General features: G+C 43.4%; 1 protein-coding gene across 1 annotated transcript in view; it reads left to right on the forward strand.

Moving 5' to 3' along the window:
- The first annotated feature begins 1264 nt into the window (after positions 1–1264).
- ppm1j (protein phosphatase, Mg2+/Mn2+ dependent, 1J) overlaps positions 1265–21605 on the forward strand; it is a 25644-nt gene continuing 5303 nt past the window's right edge. The window contains exons 1-6 of the mRNA XM_079509233.1: positions 1265–1634; positions 14919–15033; positions 18877–19206; positions 19825–19937; positions 20286–20370; positions 21421–21539. Of these exons, the coding sequence (XP_079365359.1) occupies positions 1381–1634; positions 14919–15033; positions 18877–19206; positions 19825–19937; positions 20286–20370; positions 21421–21539 (1016 nt within the window). The 5' untranslated portion in view covers positions 1265–1380. The remainder of the gene's footprint in view (positions 1635–14918; positions 15034–18876; positions 19207–19824; positions 19938–20285; positions 20371–21420; positions 21540–21605) is intronic.

A 21605-nucleotide genomic window follows, 5' to 3' on the forward strand; every position in this document is an offset into this window, starting at 1 on the left:
GCCCTTTGGAATTCTTGTGTTGTTTAGCCTAAAATTGCAAATAGCCTGTCTATACTTACGGTTTTCACATAGAAGGTATTTTTCTAATTTGAACTCTGTTTGTATTAAACATAGATGTCACATGATGTCATACTATTGAGTTCACTTTGACATTTTTGCAAAAACTGGTCTTTCAACCTTTGTTCGACAGTTCGCTTCAACCAGTCAATGTTATTACATTTCTGGGCCAACCAAATGTAAGACATACCACATTCATCCAGTATTTTCTTCACCTGTGCAACCCAAGGTGACACATGGGCACCTGTGTTGAACAGGTTAAGCAGACAGTCGTACATTATTCGACTCAGTTTACTCTCTTTTCCTTCGATCAACCGAGCCCAGTACCCGATAAGTCTCTTTTTAACGGTGATACAAATTGGGTACCTCCCCAGCTCACCGTACACCATATTACTACAGGTAGTTGTTTTAACTTTTAGGATATACTTGAGAAATTTAAGATGTAATTTTTCTAGTTTTTCGAACCCCCAGATTTCACATGTGTACAGCATGACTGGTGAGACCAATTTGTCGAAAAGATCTAGTGCAACATTTACTGGCAAATCAAATGATCTACATTTACTAACTTCTAGTCTTGATATCATTGAATCAATTGTATTAGGCTTATTGTCAAGTATTGTCCATGCAGCAGATATCCTGTTCACTTACAGAGAGCACGCGCGCGCGCGCACGCACCACACACGACACACACTGTATGCACTTGCACTGCGTGCACACGCACACCTTTTGGCACAGGTAGGTTTTAATGCACAACATAAAAAAGACAGCTTTCTATGTTCATATGATTTGTCACGAAGCCCTACTACTCATTTCGGCTATAATTGCCAATTGCATGTTCCTCGTTATCATTATGACATCCGTCATAGCCTATCTCTATCTGTCTCTGAGACAAAGCAGGCTCTAGTATTCAGGTTAATGATTAATCTCTAATATGAGAATTTAAAGCTCAACAATGACGCTCTGGCTGGAGTGGCTGCATTATTTGAAGTGACGGTCTGTTCTGTTCACGCGGGCTGTGCAGTGCGTGCAATCACCACCTAGTAAAGCCTTCGGAAGCCCTGCCTTCTAGCTGTGGGATAGCCTACTCGCGGCTTATAATAAACGTTATGTTATGCATGATGCAGTAGAGCGAGGGATTTTTTTTTCTCGAACGAGGAAAACACAGTGTCTGTGTAGCGTACGTCACATGGCCGGGGCAACAATCGCTTCCTGAAATGATCTTCGTCGCTGGCTCTTTTTGTTGGTAATAATATCCGTCTAGTACTTCCCACCCTGGCTGGATGTATATATATTTTTCTCTCCCTTTTATTTCTAGATAAGGCAATGATAAGCAAGGTAAAAAATGCGATGACCACTCTGGTGGGGGGGATGATGCCCCACGGCCACCACCACCACCACTCAGGTAACGGCCAGAACTGCGGACACGACGGTGGTCTTCCCCCGCGGTTCCCCTATGGTCGACCGGATTTTCTGGACCTCACCCCGGAGCTCCTTCAGTATTCGACCGAGCACGCATCCCGGCCGGTGCTCACACTGAAGAGAGACAGCCGTCTGCCCTGGCGTACGGGATATGCAGAGTGAGTGGCTGGATCACATTTTACGCAGTTGCCAAAAACGCGCAGAATTGTGCGAGGCATTTAATATGCAAGCATTCATCGATCATCGGTGGCCTGTTGAAGGTGTTTTGTGTGGGCTATTTTGCTGCAGCCCCATGCTTTAATTTCAATAATTTGTGCGACGGACAAATAGCCAATCTGCAAGCCCACAGCGCGTCACATCGCCAAGCGTTGTGGGCTTGTAAATCAGCACATTTCGGCGCGACACGGACGCACAACGAAGTATATACAAGCAGGCTTCAGTCAGAACTCAGCAGTCCCTGTGCTGTGCACTGCAGTAGCCTCACTCCAGTGATCAGTGATGGCGAAATATCGCCCTTTCTGCTGGCTGCACAAAATAAATTACCTTCCGTATTATTGTATTAGCCTATTACGCAACGCCCACCTGGTCCACATAGGCAGTGAAGTCAATGGCGATGTAATAACCGTCTCATAATACTAAACTGTCTAATATATTTAACGCTTCATATTTAGTCTCGTCTCATTTCATTGAGGAAACAGTGGAGCAAACAATCCTTTGGCAAAAGTGAAAGCAGGAAATGCAAATGTTCTGTGAGGCTATTCTGATAGGCATACGATTACATTATAGGTAGTTAGTTATCATTTTGTTATACATCGCTTTATAACGACAGTAGAAATTCCCATATCTTCCACTTCTCTGCAACCTAAATCCTTGACAGTGACACAAATACAGTAGCAATATACATCCACACCCACTCAAACAAATGCATGGGAATTGGGAAGTAGCCAACGCATGTGTATGTGCGCGTGCGGGCGGAGGAGGGCGTGCGCACACACGTCACACATGCACATGTGTCAGCCTTAATTGCTCACTGCAACTTTGTTGTATGACCTTTCAGCCAGTGGCGTATCCAGGAATTACGTTTTGGGCAGGCAAGATATGTTAATGTTCGTCTCCCCGCGCACAATCGTAGCACTAAAGGTTTTCAAAGAGATATACCTGCCAGACAGTAGGATACTGTGGTGAATTATGAATCATATAGCATATTCATAACTACATGGTTAGTCATAAGTAGGATACAAAGGCTGAAAGGCATGCATTTACATTCCAATGGGTGATGAGGGTCGGCCTCTACCGCAACGGCCAATCAGCTGTCCATTTTAATAGTTCTCAGGTCTTGTTTTTGTCCTCTTTTTTATCATTGTATGGATTTTGGCCAGGCCAGAAATGGATTTGGACAGGCGGACGCCTGCCCTCGCCTTATTGTAGATACGCCTCTGCTTTCAGCACTGCAGAAGCATATAGGTTAGTATAGTGCAACACACCTTGTGGAATACAGCAGTTTCTGTCATACCTATACCAGTACGACGCCCTGAGGGCAAGAAGCACGTGCACGCATCCACCTGGGTGACGGTAGACGGCAGACATGCTGGGCGAGCGTTGGCGCTTTGGCATGGGTGGTCATGAATTCAGAATTCTGTAGGCTACTGGCCATATATGGAGCGTGTCTTGAGTGCAGAGGCGTTTCTAGTTTCTACAATAAGGCGAGGGCAGGCGTCCGCCTGTCCAAATCCATTTCTGGCCTGGCCAGAGAAAAAGAGGACAAAAACAAGACATGAGAACTATTAGTGGACAGCTGATTGGCCGTCGTGGTAGAGCGCGACCCTCAATCACCCATTGGAATGTAAACTCGTCTGGCAGGTATATCTCTTTGAAAACCTTTAGTGCTACGATTGTGCGCGGGGAGACGACAATTAACACATCTTGCCTGTCCAAAATTTAATTCTTGCCTGCTCAAAATGTCATTCCTGGAAACGCCACTGCTTGAGTGTACAGGTTTTGATGAGGTCAGATCAACATATGGAATGTCAGATCAGGAAGGACGGGTGGGGAAGGACCTGTTCTCAGAACCTTAGAGTATATAGGAATAGAGACGGCACCGGATTTCTCCTCCCATCCACTTGTATTAAGTTGCTCAAAAGCGCATGAGGCGTTTTCACTCATCTTTCCGGGTAGGAACAGAGTGCATTCTGGGATGAATTGGACCAAACTCATCAACACGCTGGCCGTTGACTATCATTGCACGCGTTCACGTGCGTTCACGTATGAAACAGCGTTCACGTGTCATCATGAACGTGCGCAATGATAGTCAATGGACCAGCGCGTTCATGAGTTTGGCCCAGCGCTGCAATACCAAATTCGGCCACTATGTCCATTTCGCCTCAGGGTTACCTCCGGGTGCCGTCTCTATTAATATATACTCTAAGGTCAGAACAGGTCAGCTCCATATATGGAGATCTAAGGGTTTGAGGTCAGATGTAGAGTTGCTGACCAGCTACATATACAGATCTAGGTGATGATCCAGTCTTCTCCATGTATGGTTATCCAGGGTTAGATGAGGTCAGTGTCGTGATCTTCATATATGGAGATGGCCATATATGGAGGCGTGATGTCACAAGGCGTGACCATATATGGAGGTGTGATGTCACGAGGCGTGACCATATATGGAGGCGTGGGGTGACTAACTAACTGACGGACGGGAGATGCAGGGTTTTTTAGTAAATGCGACCTGCGTTCGCAATTATACCCCTGCAATTATTTCGCTGATACAAATAATGCAGCATCCATTCAAAGTGGCACCTTTATTGGCTGCCTGGGCAATTCAAGAAGGAGAGGGGGGAAGAAAGCATGCACACTTCCCTGCATTCCATTTCTGTCAGAGGGGGTTAAGAGATGGTTGAATACGCCCAGTCAAGTCTAGCGTGTGGATTATAACACTACGTGCAGTCTGTCCCTCTGGAGAGTCTGGACACTCCAAAAAGAGGCCGAGTCATGCACAGTGGCCCAGGGGAACAGGAGAGAGGTTTGTGATGACGAGTACTAGACCTCTTCTCCAAAGGGCATAGACAGAGTGAGGGCGCGAGGAAATTGCAGTTACTCTGGCAGTTCTGTTCAACCGCACACTGTCATCGGTGATACGTTGTGCATTCTGCAGCATTTAATAGCAGTGGTGGAAAAAGTCGTAAAATGTTTTACTTATAACTTAAGTACAAGTATCAATAGGCCTATACTGCAGTATATAAATACTAGGTTCCAAGTGACTGTCCGATATTCAAAATGAAGATAGCAGATCTACAAGTGTGTTGGTAGATTGGCCATTTTCAAATGGCTGAAATGTATACAGAGCTGTGTGTGTTTTGTAATAATAATACAAATGTACTGCAACTGTAAATGCAAGTAACTAGTACACACTACACAGTAAGAAATAAAATGTATCCATTCATTACTCTGAGAGTGATGTACAACCAAATGGACCCTTAAGCTAAGCACAATACACACTTCTTTCGATGTTCAAACTTTTCTTCAGAAAGGGAGGTGACATACTGTAACTACAAATCCGAACTTCGGATTGACTGTCTCACAACTTTTTCTCTGAACTCCAGTAGTTCCGACTATTATTTCATACAGAAGGATTGGTCCTCCTGCTTTCTTTGTCACACCTCTAACGGTGCCCATGGTGGACTATGCATGGCAGGGGCGTCCTCTTCCCTGAGCCAAGCCTAAGCCTGACCGCATACCTGTCCGAACCCCGACATCTGAAGGAGTAGGTATTGCGCATTACAGGTCCATTTGGTTTTCTAATTTGACATTGAGGACTTTACTGTGTGTAGCAGGGCTATATTTTGAAATGACTACGCCACCCTCACAAATAGGAGTGAGGGATCCTACAATCACATTAACCATAATACTGTATGCTGGACACATTTGCAACTGAACAAGGTATGGTTCCCCAATTTGGTATGACTTCAGAATGAACAGAACCAGCTCACTGATGTAACAAAAGTGTCAAGTTTATTCAACATGTAGAGAAATATATTCAATTTAAAATACAGAAAGGAAAAGGGGTTATTGTGAAATCATGATCCTAAAAGTGGGAATGAGCCCAACAAACAATCTGGTAAAATCCCGCAGTGGCAAAAAACAGCGAAAGGTTGTAGCTCCTCCTACAATAGATCACAATGCGTGATTTCTTTCTACGAACGCTTTAAGACATAGACCCGCCCTTGGTGACGCCCTGCGCGTCTGATTGGCCAGAGCTCGTTGTTGTCAATGTCAGAAACAGTCAGAGATGGCGGTGCCCTGTGACAGATGATGACAGGCGATAGGCATAGTATTCTAAAGGCACAGATGACGCTCCAGAATTAAAGGCAAACGATTGATTGATTGATTGATTGAAGAATTTATTAACAGTTTGCAGAATTACAGTACATTTCAAGCACAAACTCAATACAAAGGCTGTTAACTGTGAGTGGACGACCCAATTAAGCATTACACTTGTTTCCAACAGGGTCCACCATGTTCAAATCATCAAAACATTTAGAGACGTACAAATAGACACTTCTATAGACAGAACAGGAATTCATCAAAAAAGAATTCATCAAAAAGGAGGTAAAAAGGGAAAAGAAATATATACAGTGAGGGGAAAAAAGGGGGGGGCGGGGGGGGGATTCAGATTTTACGGGGGCCAGTTTCGAATTGCAGCAATCCGTAGGTGCCCTTTGAGAGCGGTTTTGAAGGAGTCAAGGGATTCGCATGTCTTAATGACAGTTGGTAGGGCGTTCCACATTTTGGTGGCATAGGAGCGAAAAGAATTTAGTCCCTTGTTTGTGCCGAATCTGGGTTGTACATGGTTCGTTGCACTCCCTCTGGTGTTGTGGGTGTGGACTTCGTTAACATTAAGGAAGTATCTAGACAGGTACATGGGTATCTTGGTGGTGTATCGAATCTTGTGGACCAGACCCATTGCAAGATGCTGTACTCTGTCGTCGACCCTAAGCCATTCCAGCCTGTCGAAGTGGGCAGGGGTGAGGTGGGTTCGGGGGGCTAGATCAAGTAGGAGCCTGACCAGTTTGTTTTGGGAAGTCTGGAGCCTGGTTTTAAGGGCCTTTGAGGTGCTGTGGTACCAGGAGGTGCATGCATAGTCAAAGAAACCCTGTACAAGGGCTCCTGTTAAGGTCTTCAAGGTGTTTTTGTTGACCAGTGAGGAGATCCTGTAGAGTAATCTTGTTCTATGGTTGACTTTTTTGATTACGTTGGTGGCCATTTTATCACCGGAAAGATTAGCCTCCAGGATGGAACCTAGGTAGGTAATTTCATCTTTACGTGTGATAACATTGTCACCCACACGAATATTGTTTATGCGGTTTGCTTTGATTGAATGAATTGTGATTCGATCTGGGTGTTCTAATAAATAAAGTGTTTGTGGTGATTAGCGTGTGTCCGTATTTACTAATATTGTTTACGCGGTTTGCTTTGATTGAATTGTGATTTGATCACGCTGTTGGGTGTTCTAATAAATACAGTGTGTCCGTATTCGGTCTAATACTACAAAGGATAAAGCTGAAGGATATAAAGGATAAGCTTCTCCCTGCGTCTCTCCCTACTTCCTCTACTCTTCTTCTGACAGCAGCAGCATAGCTAGCCAATAAGAGGGTTCGCGGCCAATCAGAGGCAGGCGGGCCGCGTGGGGCGTCACCAAGGGGCGGGTCTATGTCTTAAAGCATTCGTAGAAAGAAATCACGCGATCACAATGCATCTGGTTGGTTACCCTACCCCTCAATACAAATTCATTGCATTATACAAAATATATAGCAAATATATACACAAATACAAAAACCTACTCAGTCAATATGCTCAAGGCTCCCATTGAATAACCACAGGCACTCCGTGGTTAACCCAGGAAAGGACCTGCAGGCTCTGGAAATACAGAGGATACATTAGGCTAACAGTTGACTTGTCCCCATGTCAAAAACCCTCTTAAAACCCATTCCCCTACACTTTACTGACTCCATGCAGCGCCCCAGCTCCTCCTCACAAAACACACCTACTGAACTCTGTAAATGGAATATAAAATATATAAAAAACGAATTTAAATATACCCCCATATAATCAAAATGTATGAAAATGTGAACACTTGGATATCAATTAGTGCCGCTGCTGCCCATGGAAAGTCACTACTTACCTTGGTAGTTCAGAGTGAACTTATTGCCCCGGGCCCCGATATTGTAGTATTAGTATTGCAAGAAATTGTGTGCGTATGTGTGTGTGTGTGTGTGTGTGTGCGTGCGTGCGTGCGTGCGTGCGTGCATGTGCGTATAGTGTATACATTGAGGAGCAGAGGCACTTGCTAAAGACTCTCCCAAGCTATTTAGAGCATTTTACATGGAATGTAGTGTCCTGATGCAAATTGGAAAATGTAATTAAAATATTCCTGACCTCTGGGGTGGGTCCCAGGTGGCTCAGCCAGTTAGTTACAGATCATATGCTCCTTGTGAGCGCGAGGAGCTGAGTTTCAATCCAACCCCTGTTCTGTCTTGTCTCGCACGTCTCTCCTCTCTCTGCCCTTGCTTTCCTGTCTCTCTACACTGTCTCCTACAGTATCTGAAATAAAGCATAAAACAAATACCCCCCAGGCCCCATGGAACATGGAAATTACCCCCCATGGAACTGTGCTGTGTGTATATGCTCCTCTGGTACGGTTCTATATTCAGATAGTCAACTAATTATTTATTCAACTTTATTCGGAAAGACTGCAGTGCTTGCAATTGCATTGTGGTTGAAAACAGACATTGTCATTGTCTAATTCCATTACATTTGGTAGTAGTGATTGTGTCAGGTCTCACCACATGATTTGCATCATTCCACTGTAGCAATTCTGCTTTGTGAAACCAAATCACGGTGTAACCTATGTTGCATCGTGTTCTACAGTGGCTCACACAGCTCGATCATCTAACAACAACATACTGTATAAAGTAGGTAGAGACCTGCTTGTGATGCACGTCGTGACTTGCATCGCATGGCATCATCTCTCATTATTCTTTTTCCTGTATTTTTTTATCCTGCCGTTCCGAAAAGAAACACATACTTGTAATCATTTAGAATATAGGAAAAGACAGTGAGACACAGACATGACAAATTATTTCATGTTCGCCATGTTACAGATTAAAAGGTTTTGTGAATGGCCTACAGCAGTTGGCCATCTGTCAGCGCTTACCTGGCCTTGCGTCATTCAACCTCTGATACACTTTTGTTTGAAGAGCACAAATTCTCCTACTCTCATTCAGTTCACTCTGGAGATGCCTGGAGATAATTAACCGTTTTTCCGCCAGCATTAATTAATCTATCTATTGCGCATTGCCATGGTTTTATCGTGCGTAACACTTACTTTGAAGAGCCAAATATCCATAATCGCATGTTACAATGATAAAATGCTGTGTGTGGTGTCTTGACCGGTTGTTGTTCTCTCGAGTATCACAGCGCCTACTGTCGGCCGTTGAAAAACCTTCTTTTCACCAGAAACAACATTCATTGCGCTGATTTGGAGATACAGGGCTTTGAATTCAGCCCATAAAGTGCAAGTGGATGCTCGCACATCTTCAAAATGGCCACTGTCCCACTTTGACTGTTATGCTATTTTTTATCATTTATTTTGAGGGTTTTCTGACATTAAGGAACAACACTAGACAGACTTACTAGAAGACAGTGTACAATGTTTGTGACACAAACTATAAAAAACAAAAACAATGAAACAAGGAAAATAAACAACTGAAAGTAAAAGCTATTTTTCAAGTGGTAAGAGCTTGCGAAATGGGGGAACAGTGGGACCTGTGCCCCCTGTGTATGTGTGTGCAAGTGAGGGTGGGCTGTCCTTACATGATCAATAACAGTCACATTATTTGGGCCATCCACATATGTTCAGTTGGAATGCCATCTGTCTTCCATAAAATTCAAATACATTTCTTTGACAAAAATCTAAACAAATCAAATAGTTTCCTGTGAGCAGAACCTGTGAGCAGAATGTTCCTTAATTATAATCTCTGTATTGCAGTTTTGTTTTTTGTTTTTTTACTGTATATTTTGGAAATATTATGTAAGAAAGTTTCAGGGAGTTTCATCATATGTCTGCAGGCCACAAAATTCGAGAATTAACTGGAACAGTAAACTTCCTCTTTAAAAGGGTTCTTGCGTGCCGTACTGTAGGAGAGATCTAACACAGAAGAACTGTTTGTTACTAGACATGACGAATGTCACAAGTTACAGTAACATATGACTGAAACAAAGACATCTGACATGGTCTGGTCACAGAATCACATCCTCCTCCAACATTGTGCACGGTGTGTTCAATTATAGCTCTTTCATGACACGTGAGCACTTTCAAAACACTATGTCACACAAAAGCTCTGTTGTTTTATTATGGAGATATGTTGATGAGTTTAGAAGGTAAATAAACTAAAAACTGTGTATAGTAAAGTCAGGCTTAATTTAATCCCAATTAATCACAGGTGTTAATGATTGATGAGAGAGAGCCAACCCATTTTTGACTGTGCTCGTTTAACTTTGCAGTATATGTGTTTACCGTAATATGTTCGTGTTGATATCTTATTGGGAGTGACAGTGAACAGTGAGCAATGAGCACACATCTAGTTCTATCAGCCGCTAGGGGCAAGGCGACGGCCCTAGTTACAGTTAGTTGAATCGTAAAACTCAAAACTCCTGCATTTGATCATCAATTTATTCCATTAGAGATTATCCAGAATGAAAACATTCTCTGAGGTAAACGAGTTAGTGCACATTCCATAACTTAATATGCTACTGACCAATTAGTATAATTTGTATATCCGTTGCATATTTGTAGGCTACTGTCGTGAAAGTTTATAATAGTTAGAGAAATTCGAAGTTTCAACACCAAAGTAGTAGTAGTAGTAGGCTAGTTGTGAATTAGCAAACTGGACATTTGGACTGAATGTTTCCTTTATCCTCATGTTGGGCTTCTGTTTTCGCCGAAGTTTTTATTTGTGTCTTTCAACACGTTGTGCTTCACAAGTTCACGTTCCATCCACAGCCGTCTGCCTTGACTTCTGTGTGCGCTGACTGCGGCGGGCAGCCCCTCCCTCCCCTCACTAGTGCGAAACTGGGTAGTAAAAACGGGGAAGCGTCATGGACACTGCATGGGCTCACTTACTTCCTGGACTACATGTTTTCTCAGTAAGACAGCCCCCCCCTATTCACAAGGATGTACAGTGCACCAAAGCATTATGGGAATTGTAGTCCAGGAAGGAAGTGAGCCCAGTGTTAATTACACCAGCAGATACATTGAATAAGGTTCTTTTTATGCCTGTTTCTGGCATTTTAGCGCTTAAAAAAGACCAAAATCACACCTGTGTGAACGGAGCGGTGCAGGCTGAGTGTGTGTGTACTCTGTGTGTGTGTGTGTACTCTTTGTGTGTGTGTGTGTGTGTGTGTGTGTGTGTGTGTGTGTGTGTGTGTCGAATGCGACCCCAATTAGCTGACTGCTTAGTGTGAATGGCACTGCTGCTCATTGTGCTCAACAGTGTGTGATCCCAATGCGACCCCAATCATCTGCAGGGGTCAATAGGTCGTACTGTAAGCAGACAGGCATAGGGACACACAGACATAGGGACACACAGACATAGGGACATACACAGCCCTTTATTGGAGCTGTGTGCATCGCTCAAAAACAAAAGAGAGAAAATAACTACCATAACGTCAGTGCCCCTGACTTTAAAGTGAGCCCTTACAAAATACTGCATGAAAAAGATTCAAGTTGGTTTAGGATTTATTTTTAAAAGAAGACTGAGCCAAAACACAGTGCTGACATAAACTGCTGTCTATAATCATATTCCAATGTTTCTGAAAAGTTGTTTCTCCTTCCTGAAAACACTGTGGCCTTGGCAAGATGTTTAGACAGCAATCAGGCAACTTTAAATTCTTCCCTATCATTAGTCCCTAATGGAAGCAGAGCGCATTACAAGATACGACATTGGCAGAGCCATGAACCCTTTGAAGTTATTACTGAGATTTTTATAACCCAGATTTCGACAGCAGATGTATTTCCCTCCTTCATTTTAGAGTACAGCTGATATCAGAACCTCTGGGCAGCATTGGGACCATTTTCCTTAATGCGCAGGGAGCAGAGGAGCTGTGATGAAGTACAGTAATGGCTGTATTCTTCCACTTTTTAGAACACCCTCAGCGTGTCTGCTTGGTCCTCAGTTAGTTTTATTACACAATCCAGCTTCAGGCCCATTCCGTGTAGTCATTGTTTAGAACAGTGGTTTCCCAGTGAGAGCCGAAAGAGAGATTAGACGTTTACCCGGGACCCAAACTAGTGGAAAAGAAGTGCACAACGCATCGCTTTGTGCTTTCACTACTTCTTATTTTATTATTTTATTCAAAGAATTGCTTGGATTAGTTTGTTTGTTTTAACATGTGTTTGTTATTTATATTTGTTAAATATATATATTTTTAAAATGAAGTCACTGTTTGGGAAACAGTGGTTTAGAAGACACTATTTCCATCCCAGTCAGTTGTTCCCCATTCTGCAAAGAAAGTGGTACTGGTACACCCCTCTCACCACTACATTTCTCCAGCACGTCTGTCTCTTTATGTTCCTCTCTCTCTCTCTCTCTCTCTCTCTCTCTCTCTCTCTCTCTCTCTCTCTCTCTCTCTTCTCTCTCTGTGTTACATCTTTCTTTCCCTCTCTCTCAACATTAACAGTAAAATGACTATTCTGTACATAAATGTTTCTGGGGCTATGGACAATTGAGCAGAATGTATGATACCACAGCGTAATCTAGCTAATGTGACATCTGTCTGTAATTGAAAATGAAAAGGTTATGTAATATGCCAGCATGGGGTCCACACGCTGCTGCACAACTGTCCCTTCAAGTTATGTATGTAAAAATATAAATACATGCACTTTTTCAGGCCCTATTATGCTGTTGCATAGTATGCAGGACCTCCAGGGGTCCTTCGAGGGGTTCCAGGGAGTCCCCAGCTAATATAGTTAGCATATTTAGGAACCAAATGGGCCCTAATGGGTATATAACTTTGAGTGTGTATAAATGGAAGCTAATGGACAGGTCCATTTGGTCCAAACACCCGTCCTTGGTTCTGGTGACTCATACTGCCCTCGTAAGACTAATACCGTAATATTGAATTATTTTGTATTTCTTTTGTTTATTTTATCTTCCTAATTTACCCAAACATTTTAAAAAAAGGGAAAAGGGGCGTGCCTCATAAAATGAATATCAAATATCTAAATACTGAATAAAGTAACTTTAAACCTGTCTGGTGCCCTCACAAAAGCCTGAGTAGACGTTAAAATGACCCCAAACATGTTTGAAAGTGAAATATCCCTTTAAATTAACTGATGATTTTACAGTGTATATTGGGGGTCGCAGAGAATTAAAAAGCGTATCAGATGGGGGTCCATGAACTAATGCATAGATATCAAAGGGCTCACTGTTCTCTGGTGCTGCCTTCAGTGAATAGCACTGTACTAAAGCACTCACATGCTGTTAAAACATGAAGCCATGCATTACGGTAAAGCCATTAGCCTCCACTGGAAGCAGCTCATAATGAATACACTTAATCCATTCTGCAACTTTCCTCTGGGACATGATGACGGTATCCTCCCTGAACTCTGTGTGCGCATCTATCTTGCTCTGTGTCCGACTACATTTCTGTCTCTCCCTCTGTTAGCTAAATCTGTCTCCCTAATAACTACACAGTAAAATCCTCAGTGTTAAGAGCAGTACTGTATCAGCTGTGTATAGGCTATAATAACCCAATACTGTATCAGCTGTGTATAGGCTATAATAACCCAATACTGTATCGGCTGTGTATAGGCTATAATAACCCATACACAGGTTATCTTTATAATACTGTATCAGCTGTGTATAGGCTATAATAACCCATACACAGGTTATCTTTATAATACTGTATCAGCTGTGTATATAGGCTATAATAACCCAATACTGTATCAGCTGTGTATAGGCTATAATAACCCAATACTGTATCAGCTGTGTATAGGCTATAATAACCCAATACTGTATCGGCTGTGTATAGGCTATAATAACCCATACACAGGTTCTCTTTATAATACTGTATCAGCTGTGTATAGAGTCCCGCCCTCTACCATGCACCAGGAAATGATTCTCCGTTCATTTTCCTCATAGACATTTCAGAAAGTATTTATTTAAAGACGTTTACGCCGCGGACAAAGCCAACTCGAGTCGCGACAAATCATGACAACAAACACAATTGTTTGTGTTGTCATGAGTTGTAACCGTCTTTAAATAAATACTTTTTTAAATGTAAAAATGCATTGGGATTAATTTCCTGGTCCATGGTAGGGGGCGGGACTGCGACGCTCTATAGGCTATAACCCATACACAGGTTCTCTTTCTTTCCCTGCCCTGCCCCCAAATGTGTTTTATCCACCCCAAAGGAAAAGTAATCTGGATCAAAATAAGAGTTGAGCATGCATCAATGGTGCCCAAGTAAGATGAGCTCTTATTTGCCTATTGCCTATAAACAAATCAATTACTGGGATTGTAGCCAATAACCTGCCACTTCAAATGGTTTATGCCCTTCCAATTGCCTCTCCCTCAAACTCAATCTATCCCCTTCCAAAAAAAAAGTTTATTATTATTACTTGCGCAAGAGCGCACAAGTACTGTGGTTGTCTGCGTATGTATGATATGTAGGAAAATTCTGTATGGGTCTAAAGGATTTAGAACAGCAGTTGTAATAGACATTAGTTAGTAGCAGTATTTGCGCGCGGCGCAACTTGGCACCTCGACAGAGTGCATTTCTAGTTATTATTATTATCATTATTATCAGTAAGACGCCCTGATGGCGAGAAGCGCCCTCGAGGTCGCGTGCATGCATCCGCCTGGGTGACGGAAGGCGGCATACTGCTGGGCGAGCGCTGGCACTTTGGCATGGGGGGTCAGATCAACATATGGAATGAATTCTGTACTGGCCATATATGGAGCGTGTCTTGAGTGTACAGGGTTTTATGAGGTCAGATCAACATATTGGATGTCAGAACAGGTCAGCTCCCTATATGGAGATTTAAGGGTTTGAGGTCAGATGTAGACGACAGATGGCAGACTGCTCTACTGGCCAAAGCTGGAATTGCAGGTGGGCCGTTTTGCCCGTGCATGTAGCACAAGCAAAAGAGCACGCAGCTGAGGTTTAACACGGAGCGCTCGTTCATGAATCGATTCAGGCGAGTTCAGGCGAGTTCAGGCGAGTTAGCACTTCCACATTTTGCACACCAAATGTTGGTGTCCAAATCGAGAAAATGTGGAAGTGTGTTGATGTGTTGATGATGTGCACCTCTGTAATTGTGTTTGCAAACATCATCCATCATGATCTTCACCGGTTCTCTCTGTCCTCTCTCCCTCCATCAGGGTGATCAACGCAGGGAAGAGCATGCTGAATGAGGACCAGGCCTCGTGTGAGAAGCTTTTTGTGAGGAAGCCAAGTGGCAAACATCGCAACTCCACCATGCTGGAAGACAGTGGGGTAAGAGATGGACACTGGACAGCACCACTGGGACTGCAGTATTGCCCTTTGTATGCACCAAAAAATATAAATAGTTCAAACAAATCTACTGTAGCAGCAGCTGGGCAATGAAAAACAACATTTGAAATGCCTGCTTAGAGTCAGAGTAAATCCTGAAGCCATCATACTGTGATTAATACTGAAGGGGAATTTAAACTCTTAGCTTGAATCAGCTGGTTAGTTTGGGGCTCATCTTTTTCAAATGCTCAAATGCATTACATTTGTAGCCTCCTAGCTCCCACTACAATCATTGCATAAAGTGTAACAATCTGATACCCAACCCTTCCATTTGGTTTTGATCGATTGTAGTTGTATTGTCTATGTGGAATATTCAAAAATACTTTTCCAATCTGCATATAAATGAGATCTCAAATATCTCCTTCAGTATGAGCCAGCACACTACAACATTACAGATTTGGCACATTTTATGTATTATTATTATTATTATTATTATTATTATTATTAACCTTTCTAAACCTTTCTTAAAGGTATATTCAGTGATTTGACTTAATTCAAATATCACTTATTTTTTATTTATTTCTGGATAATCCTCCCTACTATAGAGTGTGCTGACCATATAAGGAGTTCCTCCCTGTCCCCAGTGAGCCCCTGGGGTCAAAAAACCCTAGTTTCAGTTTTGGTGGCGGGTGGCAAAGCCTTCATCCAATCAGGATGAGAGGGGCCTTCCTCCAATCATGATCGAGTGGGGGCGGGCCTTGGTGCACATGCTGTTGGCCTGTTGCACTTCCCCCCACTGTAGAGCGTGGGGGCCGGCGGTGGCTCAGGGGTAGAGTGCCTGGATGGTAACCGTAAGGTTGCCAGTTCGAACCCGGGCTCCCCCAGAGTTACTGTCGAAGTGTCCTTGAGCAAGACACTGAACCCCAAATTGCTCCCGATGTGCTAGTTGGTGCCTTGCATGGTTTCCGCTGCCATCGGTGTATGAATGTGTGTGTGAATGGGTGAATGTAATGCACAATCTCTGTAAAGCGCCTTGGATAAAGGCGCTATATAAATGCACCATTTACCATTTTACCATTTAGAGCGTGCATGTGCACATTTTGTTACCGGGGCGGACCGGGTGGTTTTCCAAATCACCCAAATCACTGAATGCTCCTTTAAGAGATCCTTATTTAAGCAATTAGTCAAAACAACCAAATATACATTTAGACATTTAGACTTAAAATTAATACAATTAAATAAAAGTTATCCATTTATTAATACACCTTTGTGTATTAAAAATGGCAAAACCCTTAAACATCCTATCTAAGCCAGCATAAGAAAATAAAACAAAATAAAATGGAGCACTCAAACCTCTGTTGCAGTTAGAGACCTGATACCGGCCAAAAAATATCTTCACTCTTTCATGCAAAAAAGGGTAAACTTACAGTTCAGGAGAATGGTGGTCGTGTGTGAGGCATGACTTACATCCATCTGATGAGTTTGGGAGTGGGAGTGTCATCATCTTGTACACATCTTGTCAACACCCAGACTTCTGCAAAGAAACTCTTCTTAGTCGAATATAGTAACTAATCAATCAAGGGAGTCTCGATTCGACTACATGAAAGCATGTAGGCTTTAAAGGTCCTCTTCTAGCTTAGCCACATAGCAGGTATGGCACTTAATCCTCAATGCCATCTGCAGAGGTTCCCAAGCACAAGTCAACAGGCAGTCAGGCCTCTCTGCCAAACATCAGCCACATGGTGAATATCCTGTGGCATCACACTTTGTGCTATTTGTAAGCCTGGAGCTGATATCCTACATGCTGGTTCCCAGTTGCGTTTCTCTTGTCATCTCAGAGTGCCATGCATGGCGAGTTGGGGGTCTCCCTGCGGACGGTAGGGATAGTTTTCCGCATTGGCTAAACTCAAAATGTGGTGATCTACCGGCCCTCATTACCCGTGGCACCGTGTAGGAGAAGATCTACAGGCGTCGGGTCTTCAAAGATTCCCTGATTAGACAGACCACAAGTATAAGAACCCTTTCAGGTCAAGCCTGAAACACTGTCCTGGAGAAGCTGTGCCACCACCCAAGGCTGCTCTCTGTGGTTCAACTGGGTCTGGAGAAGCTGTGCCACCACCCAAGGCTGCTCTCTGTGGTTCAACTGGGTCTGGAGAAGCTGTGCCACCACCCAAGGCTGCTCTCTGTGGTTCAACTGGGTCTGGAGAAGCTGTGCCACCACCCAAGGCTGCTCTCTGTGCTTCAACTGGGTCTGGAGGAAGCTGTGCCACCACCCAAGGCTGCTCTCTGTGGTTTAACTGGGTCTGGAGGAATGCTTATCTGAGGAGGACCAGCAGGAAAATGGCGTCAATGAGCCTGCAGGAAGTGGCATCCCCAAATTCAGACCTTTGTTGTATTCAAAATTTAAAAATGACAAAACCTTAAACATGATCTTATCTAGCCCGCATAAGAAAATAAACCAACAAATAAAATTATCATTAGTTACCACTGTGTTTTGTACTTTTGGAGTGATAGGCTATTATATTTAGAAATAGCACTAGGACTATAGGACTATTCAGCAGATGACTCCATTATGCTGCTGGTTATGAGACATGCCCTAGCTGTTTTCCCCTAAATTAATTACATCATCTCGTGTTGCTCGCCTGACACCCCCTCTCTAGTACGGAGGGTAAACAAACAGACAGTCTCATGCCTAGTCATCTGTTAGCTAGTTTGTGGGGCCAGTGTGGCTTGTAAATAGCCCTGCAAACACATTGTTGGCAAGGGATGTTGTGGCTCATTACACCACGGCAGAGAAGAACCACAGGAAAACAGTTCCCATTGCTTGTGTAGAGGGTTGTTAGCAGGGCAGCACAGGGGATTCACAAAGTAACATAATCCTCTTTCCTTGTCATGCTGTTATTGTATTGTGTATATAATTTGTATCCTTAATGTATATGTCACTTCAAACAGAAAAATGCTTTTGCTGAACTGAATACCTTTTTTACACTCCTATGCCAACCTAATCTAGCTTTAGTGCCCTAGAGGTGTAGTAAGACCCAGAGTGGAGGGGATACATGGTGCTTAGCATTAAAACGTATCATAATGTCATGTCACCAACTATCCAGCTGCCTGAGCTTGTAAGCCCTCATTAATCTGTGCCTCCTCCTTACTCACTCGCAACCATAATCTCTTTGGTTCTGGGCCATCCTCGCATACAGCAGTTTGGCATGGTGACCTGGCAGTAGAGAAATGGTTCTGGAGGGAGGTACCGTACTGTATTCTGAAGGTTTACTGCAACAGTTTTTGAGTGGTGCAACCACTCCCTGTAGACTGTGTATCCCTGGGTCCCTGCCTGGGTCCCTAGCTGGCTGGGTCTGTCCGAGCACGAAAATAGCGTTTGGTTGCATGGTTTTCACCACCAAGTGTCACTGTTGCGCAGCCTAGCACGCTAGCATGCACGCACGCACGCACGCACACACACATATTAACAGTACAGTACAGTACAGTACAGTACAGCACAGCACAGCACAGCACAGCACAGCACAGCACAGCACAGCACAGCACAGCACAGCACAGTACAGTACAGTAGAGGGACCCCCTGGGGACCCCCACATGGTAACCATTTCGGATGTGGAGCTTGTAGATCTGGCACAAATCTTTGAATATATATTCTTTCAGAGCGAATGTTTTTAACTCAAATCTTTGCTTCTGGGGGGTTCCTGGAACAACATATTTTCAGATGGGGGTCCGCGGCCAAAAACTGATAATTCTGGGGGTCCTTGACATGAAAGAAGTTGAGCACCAATGACACAGAAACATAGGCTTTTCAGAAAACTCAAAAAGCCTTTTCTTATCCTATCCTAGGATGGCACAGGGATTCCCCTTCAGTACTGGGGCGTGTTTGACGGCCACGCTGGGTCCGGCGCCGCCATCATGGCGTCCAAACTTCTTCATAGGATCATAAGAGACCGCTTGGGCGAGATCGCCCACCTGCTGGAGAACCCCTCCTCTCCCTTGCCCATCTGCCTGGCAAAGAACGGCAGTCCGTACCAGGCGGAGACGAAGAAGGGCTCGGTGCAGGAGCCGGAAAACGCCGATGCCGTCAGCGACTCAGCGGTGCGCTTTCACATGGAGAAGGCGGTGAGCCTGGAGAGCCTGATCATGGGTGTCATCGAGAACGCCTTCAAACAGATGGTGAGGGAGGGCGAGAGACTGACACTGTAAAATCCACAGTGTTAGTTTAACTCAGGCCTATAATTCAAACCATCTATGGTGCAGAGCGCAAATGTTGGGGGGGGGATGAAAAATGAAAAATCTGTGCAGCACAAACATAAAGACTTCTGAGCAAAATGTTTCTAGGAGCATTTAAAGCCGATTTTTCTCTTTTTTTGCTTGACTATTTTTAATCCTTTGCCTGTTGAATTAATTCATGAATGTGCATGCATTTACTGCCTGTTTTACACTTAAGAAACTAGTGTGCTTCCTTTTAATCCAATGTATTTGGAGATGTGTTTGCATCAGGTCAGAGGCAGGCACTATAAGTCAACAAGTCAAGGGAGGAAAAAAGGCTTTTTTATCAGTAAACATCCCTAGTGAATCAACCTGTAACTCAGATAATGTATTCCTCCAAATCCACCTGTTTTTCTGTCCTTACTCCATACTGCTATGATGTATTTTTACTTTGATCATGAATATGGATGAAGAACACATACAGAGTAAGCTATTCACAACGGGATTGTGGGTTCTGAGTGGGTGCACGCACGGGCACCGCGAAGGCCTTTTGATGTCGTTTGTTCTCCCGTTTTCTTTCAGGACGAGCTGATTGAAAAGGAAAAGGCTTCCTATACCATCTCTGGTGGGTGTTGTGCCATAGCTGCCATCCATCTGATGGGGAAGCTCTATGTAGCTAATGCCGGAGATAGCAGGTAAGAGAGCTGGCAAGAAAGGAGACGTCAAACATCTGCCTTCCGAAAACATATAAAAACACTGATCAGTTAATGTATTTTTTTTTAAATATAATTGTAGTGTAGAGTTGTATTATTCTGCTTACCTTATTTATTTATGTTAATATTGACAATGTGCTAATGTGGTTGTACAATGATTTACTTGATCTTGATCTGATCTCTGTGTGTGTGTGTGTGTGTGTGTGTGTGCATGAGTGCACGTGCATGTGTGTGTGTGTGTACGTGTATGTGTGCGTGTCTGCGTGAGTGCGCGTGCGTGCGTGCGTGTGGGTGTGTGTGATCTCTCTCTGTCACTCTCTCTCATTCTAGGAGCATAATTGTACGAAATGATGAAATTATCCCCATGTCTAATGAGTTCACACCTGAGTCAGAGAGACAGCGGTTGCAGTACCTGGTATTACTTGTCTTTTCACACAAACAACCTGCATTCATTCATTTCGTGTCACTGTCACAGCTGTGTTACTATTTTAGAGTCACAGCATTTCTTCCCTATAGCATACTGAATATGACATAGACAATGAACTACAAGAGGAAGAGCATAAATCTCGGATAAAGCATTTTCTTCTTTTTTTTAAGATATTTTTTTTGCGGCTTACGCCTTTTTATTGGTTTTTTGAAGGGACAGACAGTAGGCTGACAGGAAACGGGAGAGAGATGGGGGAAGACATGCAGTAAAGGCCGTGTCGGGCTCGGGAGTCGAACCCGCGGCACACTGCGACTGGATTACCAGTCGGGTGCCCAGACGGTTACGCCACCGCCTGGGCCAGCATTTTGTTTTTTACCAAAAGGAAATGTGTGGCTACAGAGTGCAGCACACTGGCTTATAGAGAGGCAGGAAACCCTTGATCCACCGAAAGCGGTGTTCTCTGATGGCCGGTTTTAGGAGCTCATTGTAGTTCTGAGTCATAGCGTGGGTGGGTGGATGAAGATGATGTTACTGCGGCTAAAACAGCACAGGACAGAGAGGGAGGTATCTTTGGTGTTAAAACACAAATTATGTAGTGGCGTATTTGTTTGTTTTTACTCTAATTATATACACATTAACAGTGATATCATGTTAAAGGGTAGTTATTATGCATTATATACTACCTATTATTATTATTATATATGGTAGTAGTGAATAATAATAATTATAAATATGAAACAACTAACTAACTAACTGACTGACTTCATAGCCATGGTTTCCATCTGTAAAGTTTAGGTCAACATGACACAAGATAAAACCTGCTACACCTTAAAACAACATACTGTACGTTCCTCCAAGCAATTATTTATTTACTAACGTTAACCTATTTCAACCTTATTAGTAGTAGTAGTAGTAGTAGTATTTTCTAGACATTTTGATGCCAATACTTTTGTACTTTTATACGCAAAGTAAGTACATTTTGTATTGCGGACTTTTACGTGTATTTCTATATTCTCTCTTGTGTGTCCCTCCATGCAGGGCTTCCTTAGGCCAGAGCTTCTGGGGAATGAGTTCACGCACATTGAGTTCCCTCGCAGGATCCAGCACAGTGAGCTGGGCAAGAAGATGCTCTTTAGAGACCATACTATGAATGGCTGGTAAATCTGCAAAAATCATCCATTCTGGATCATTAATTATACTTTTCACACTCATCTCTAATATAT

Source organism: Electrona antarctica, assembly GCF_951216825.1.
Source record: "Electrona antarctica genome assembly, chromosome: 9".
NCBI classification, from domain to species: domain Eukaryota; kingdom Metazoa; phylum Chordata; class Actinopteri; order Myctophiformes; family Myctophidae; genus Electrona; species Electrona antarctica.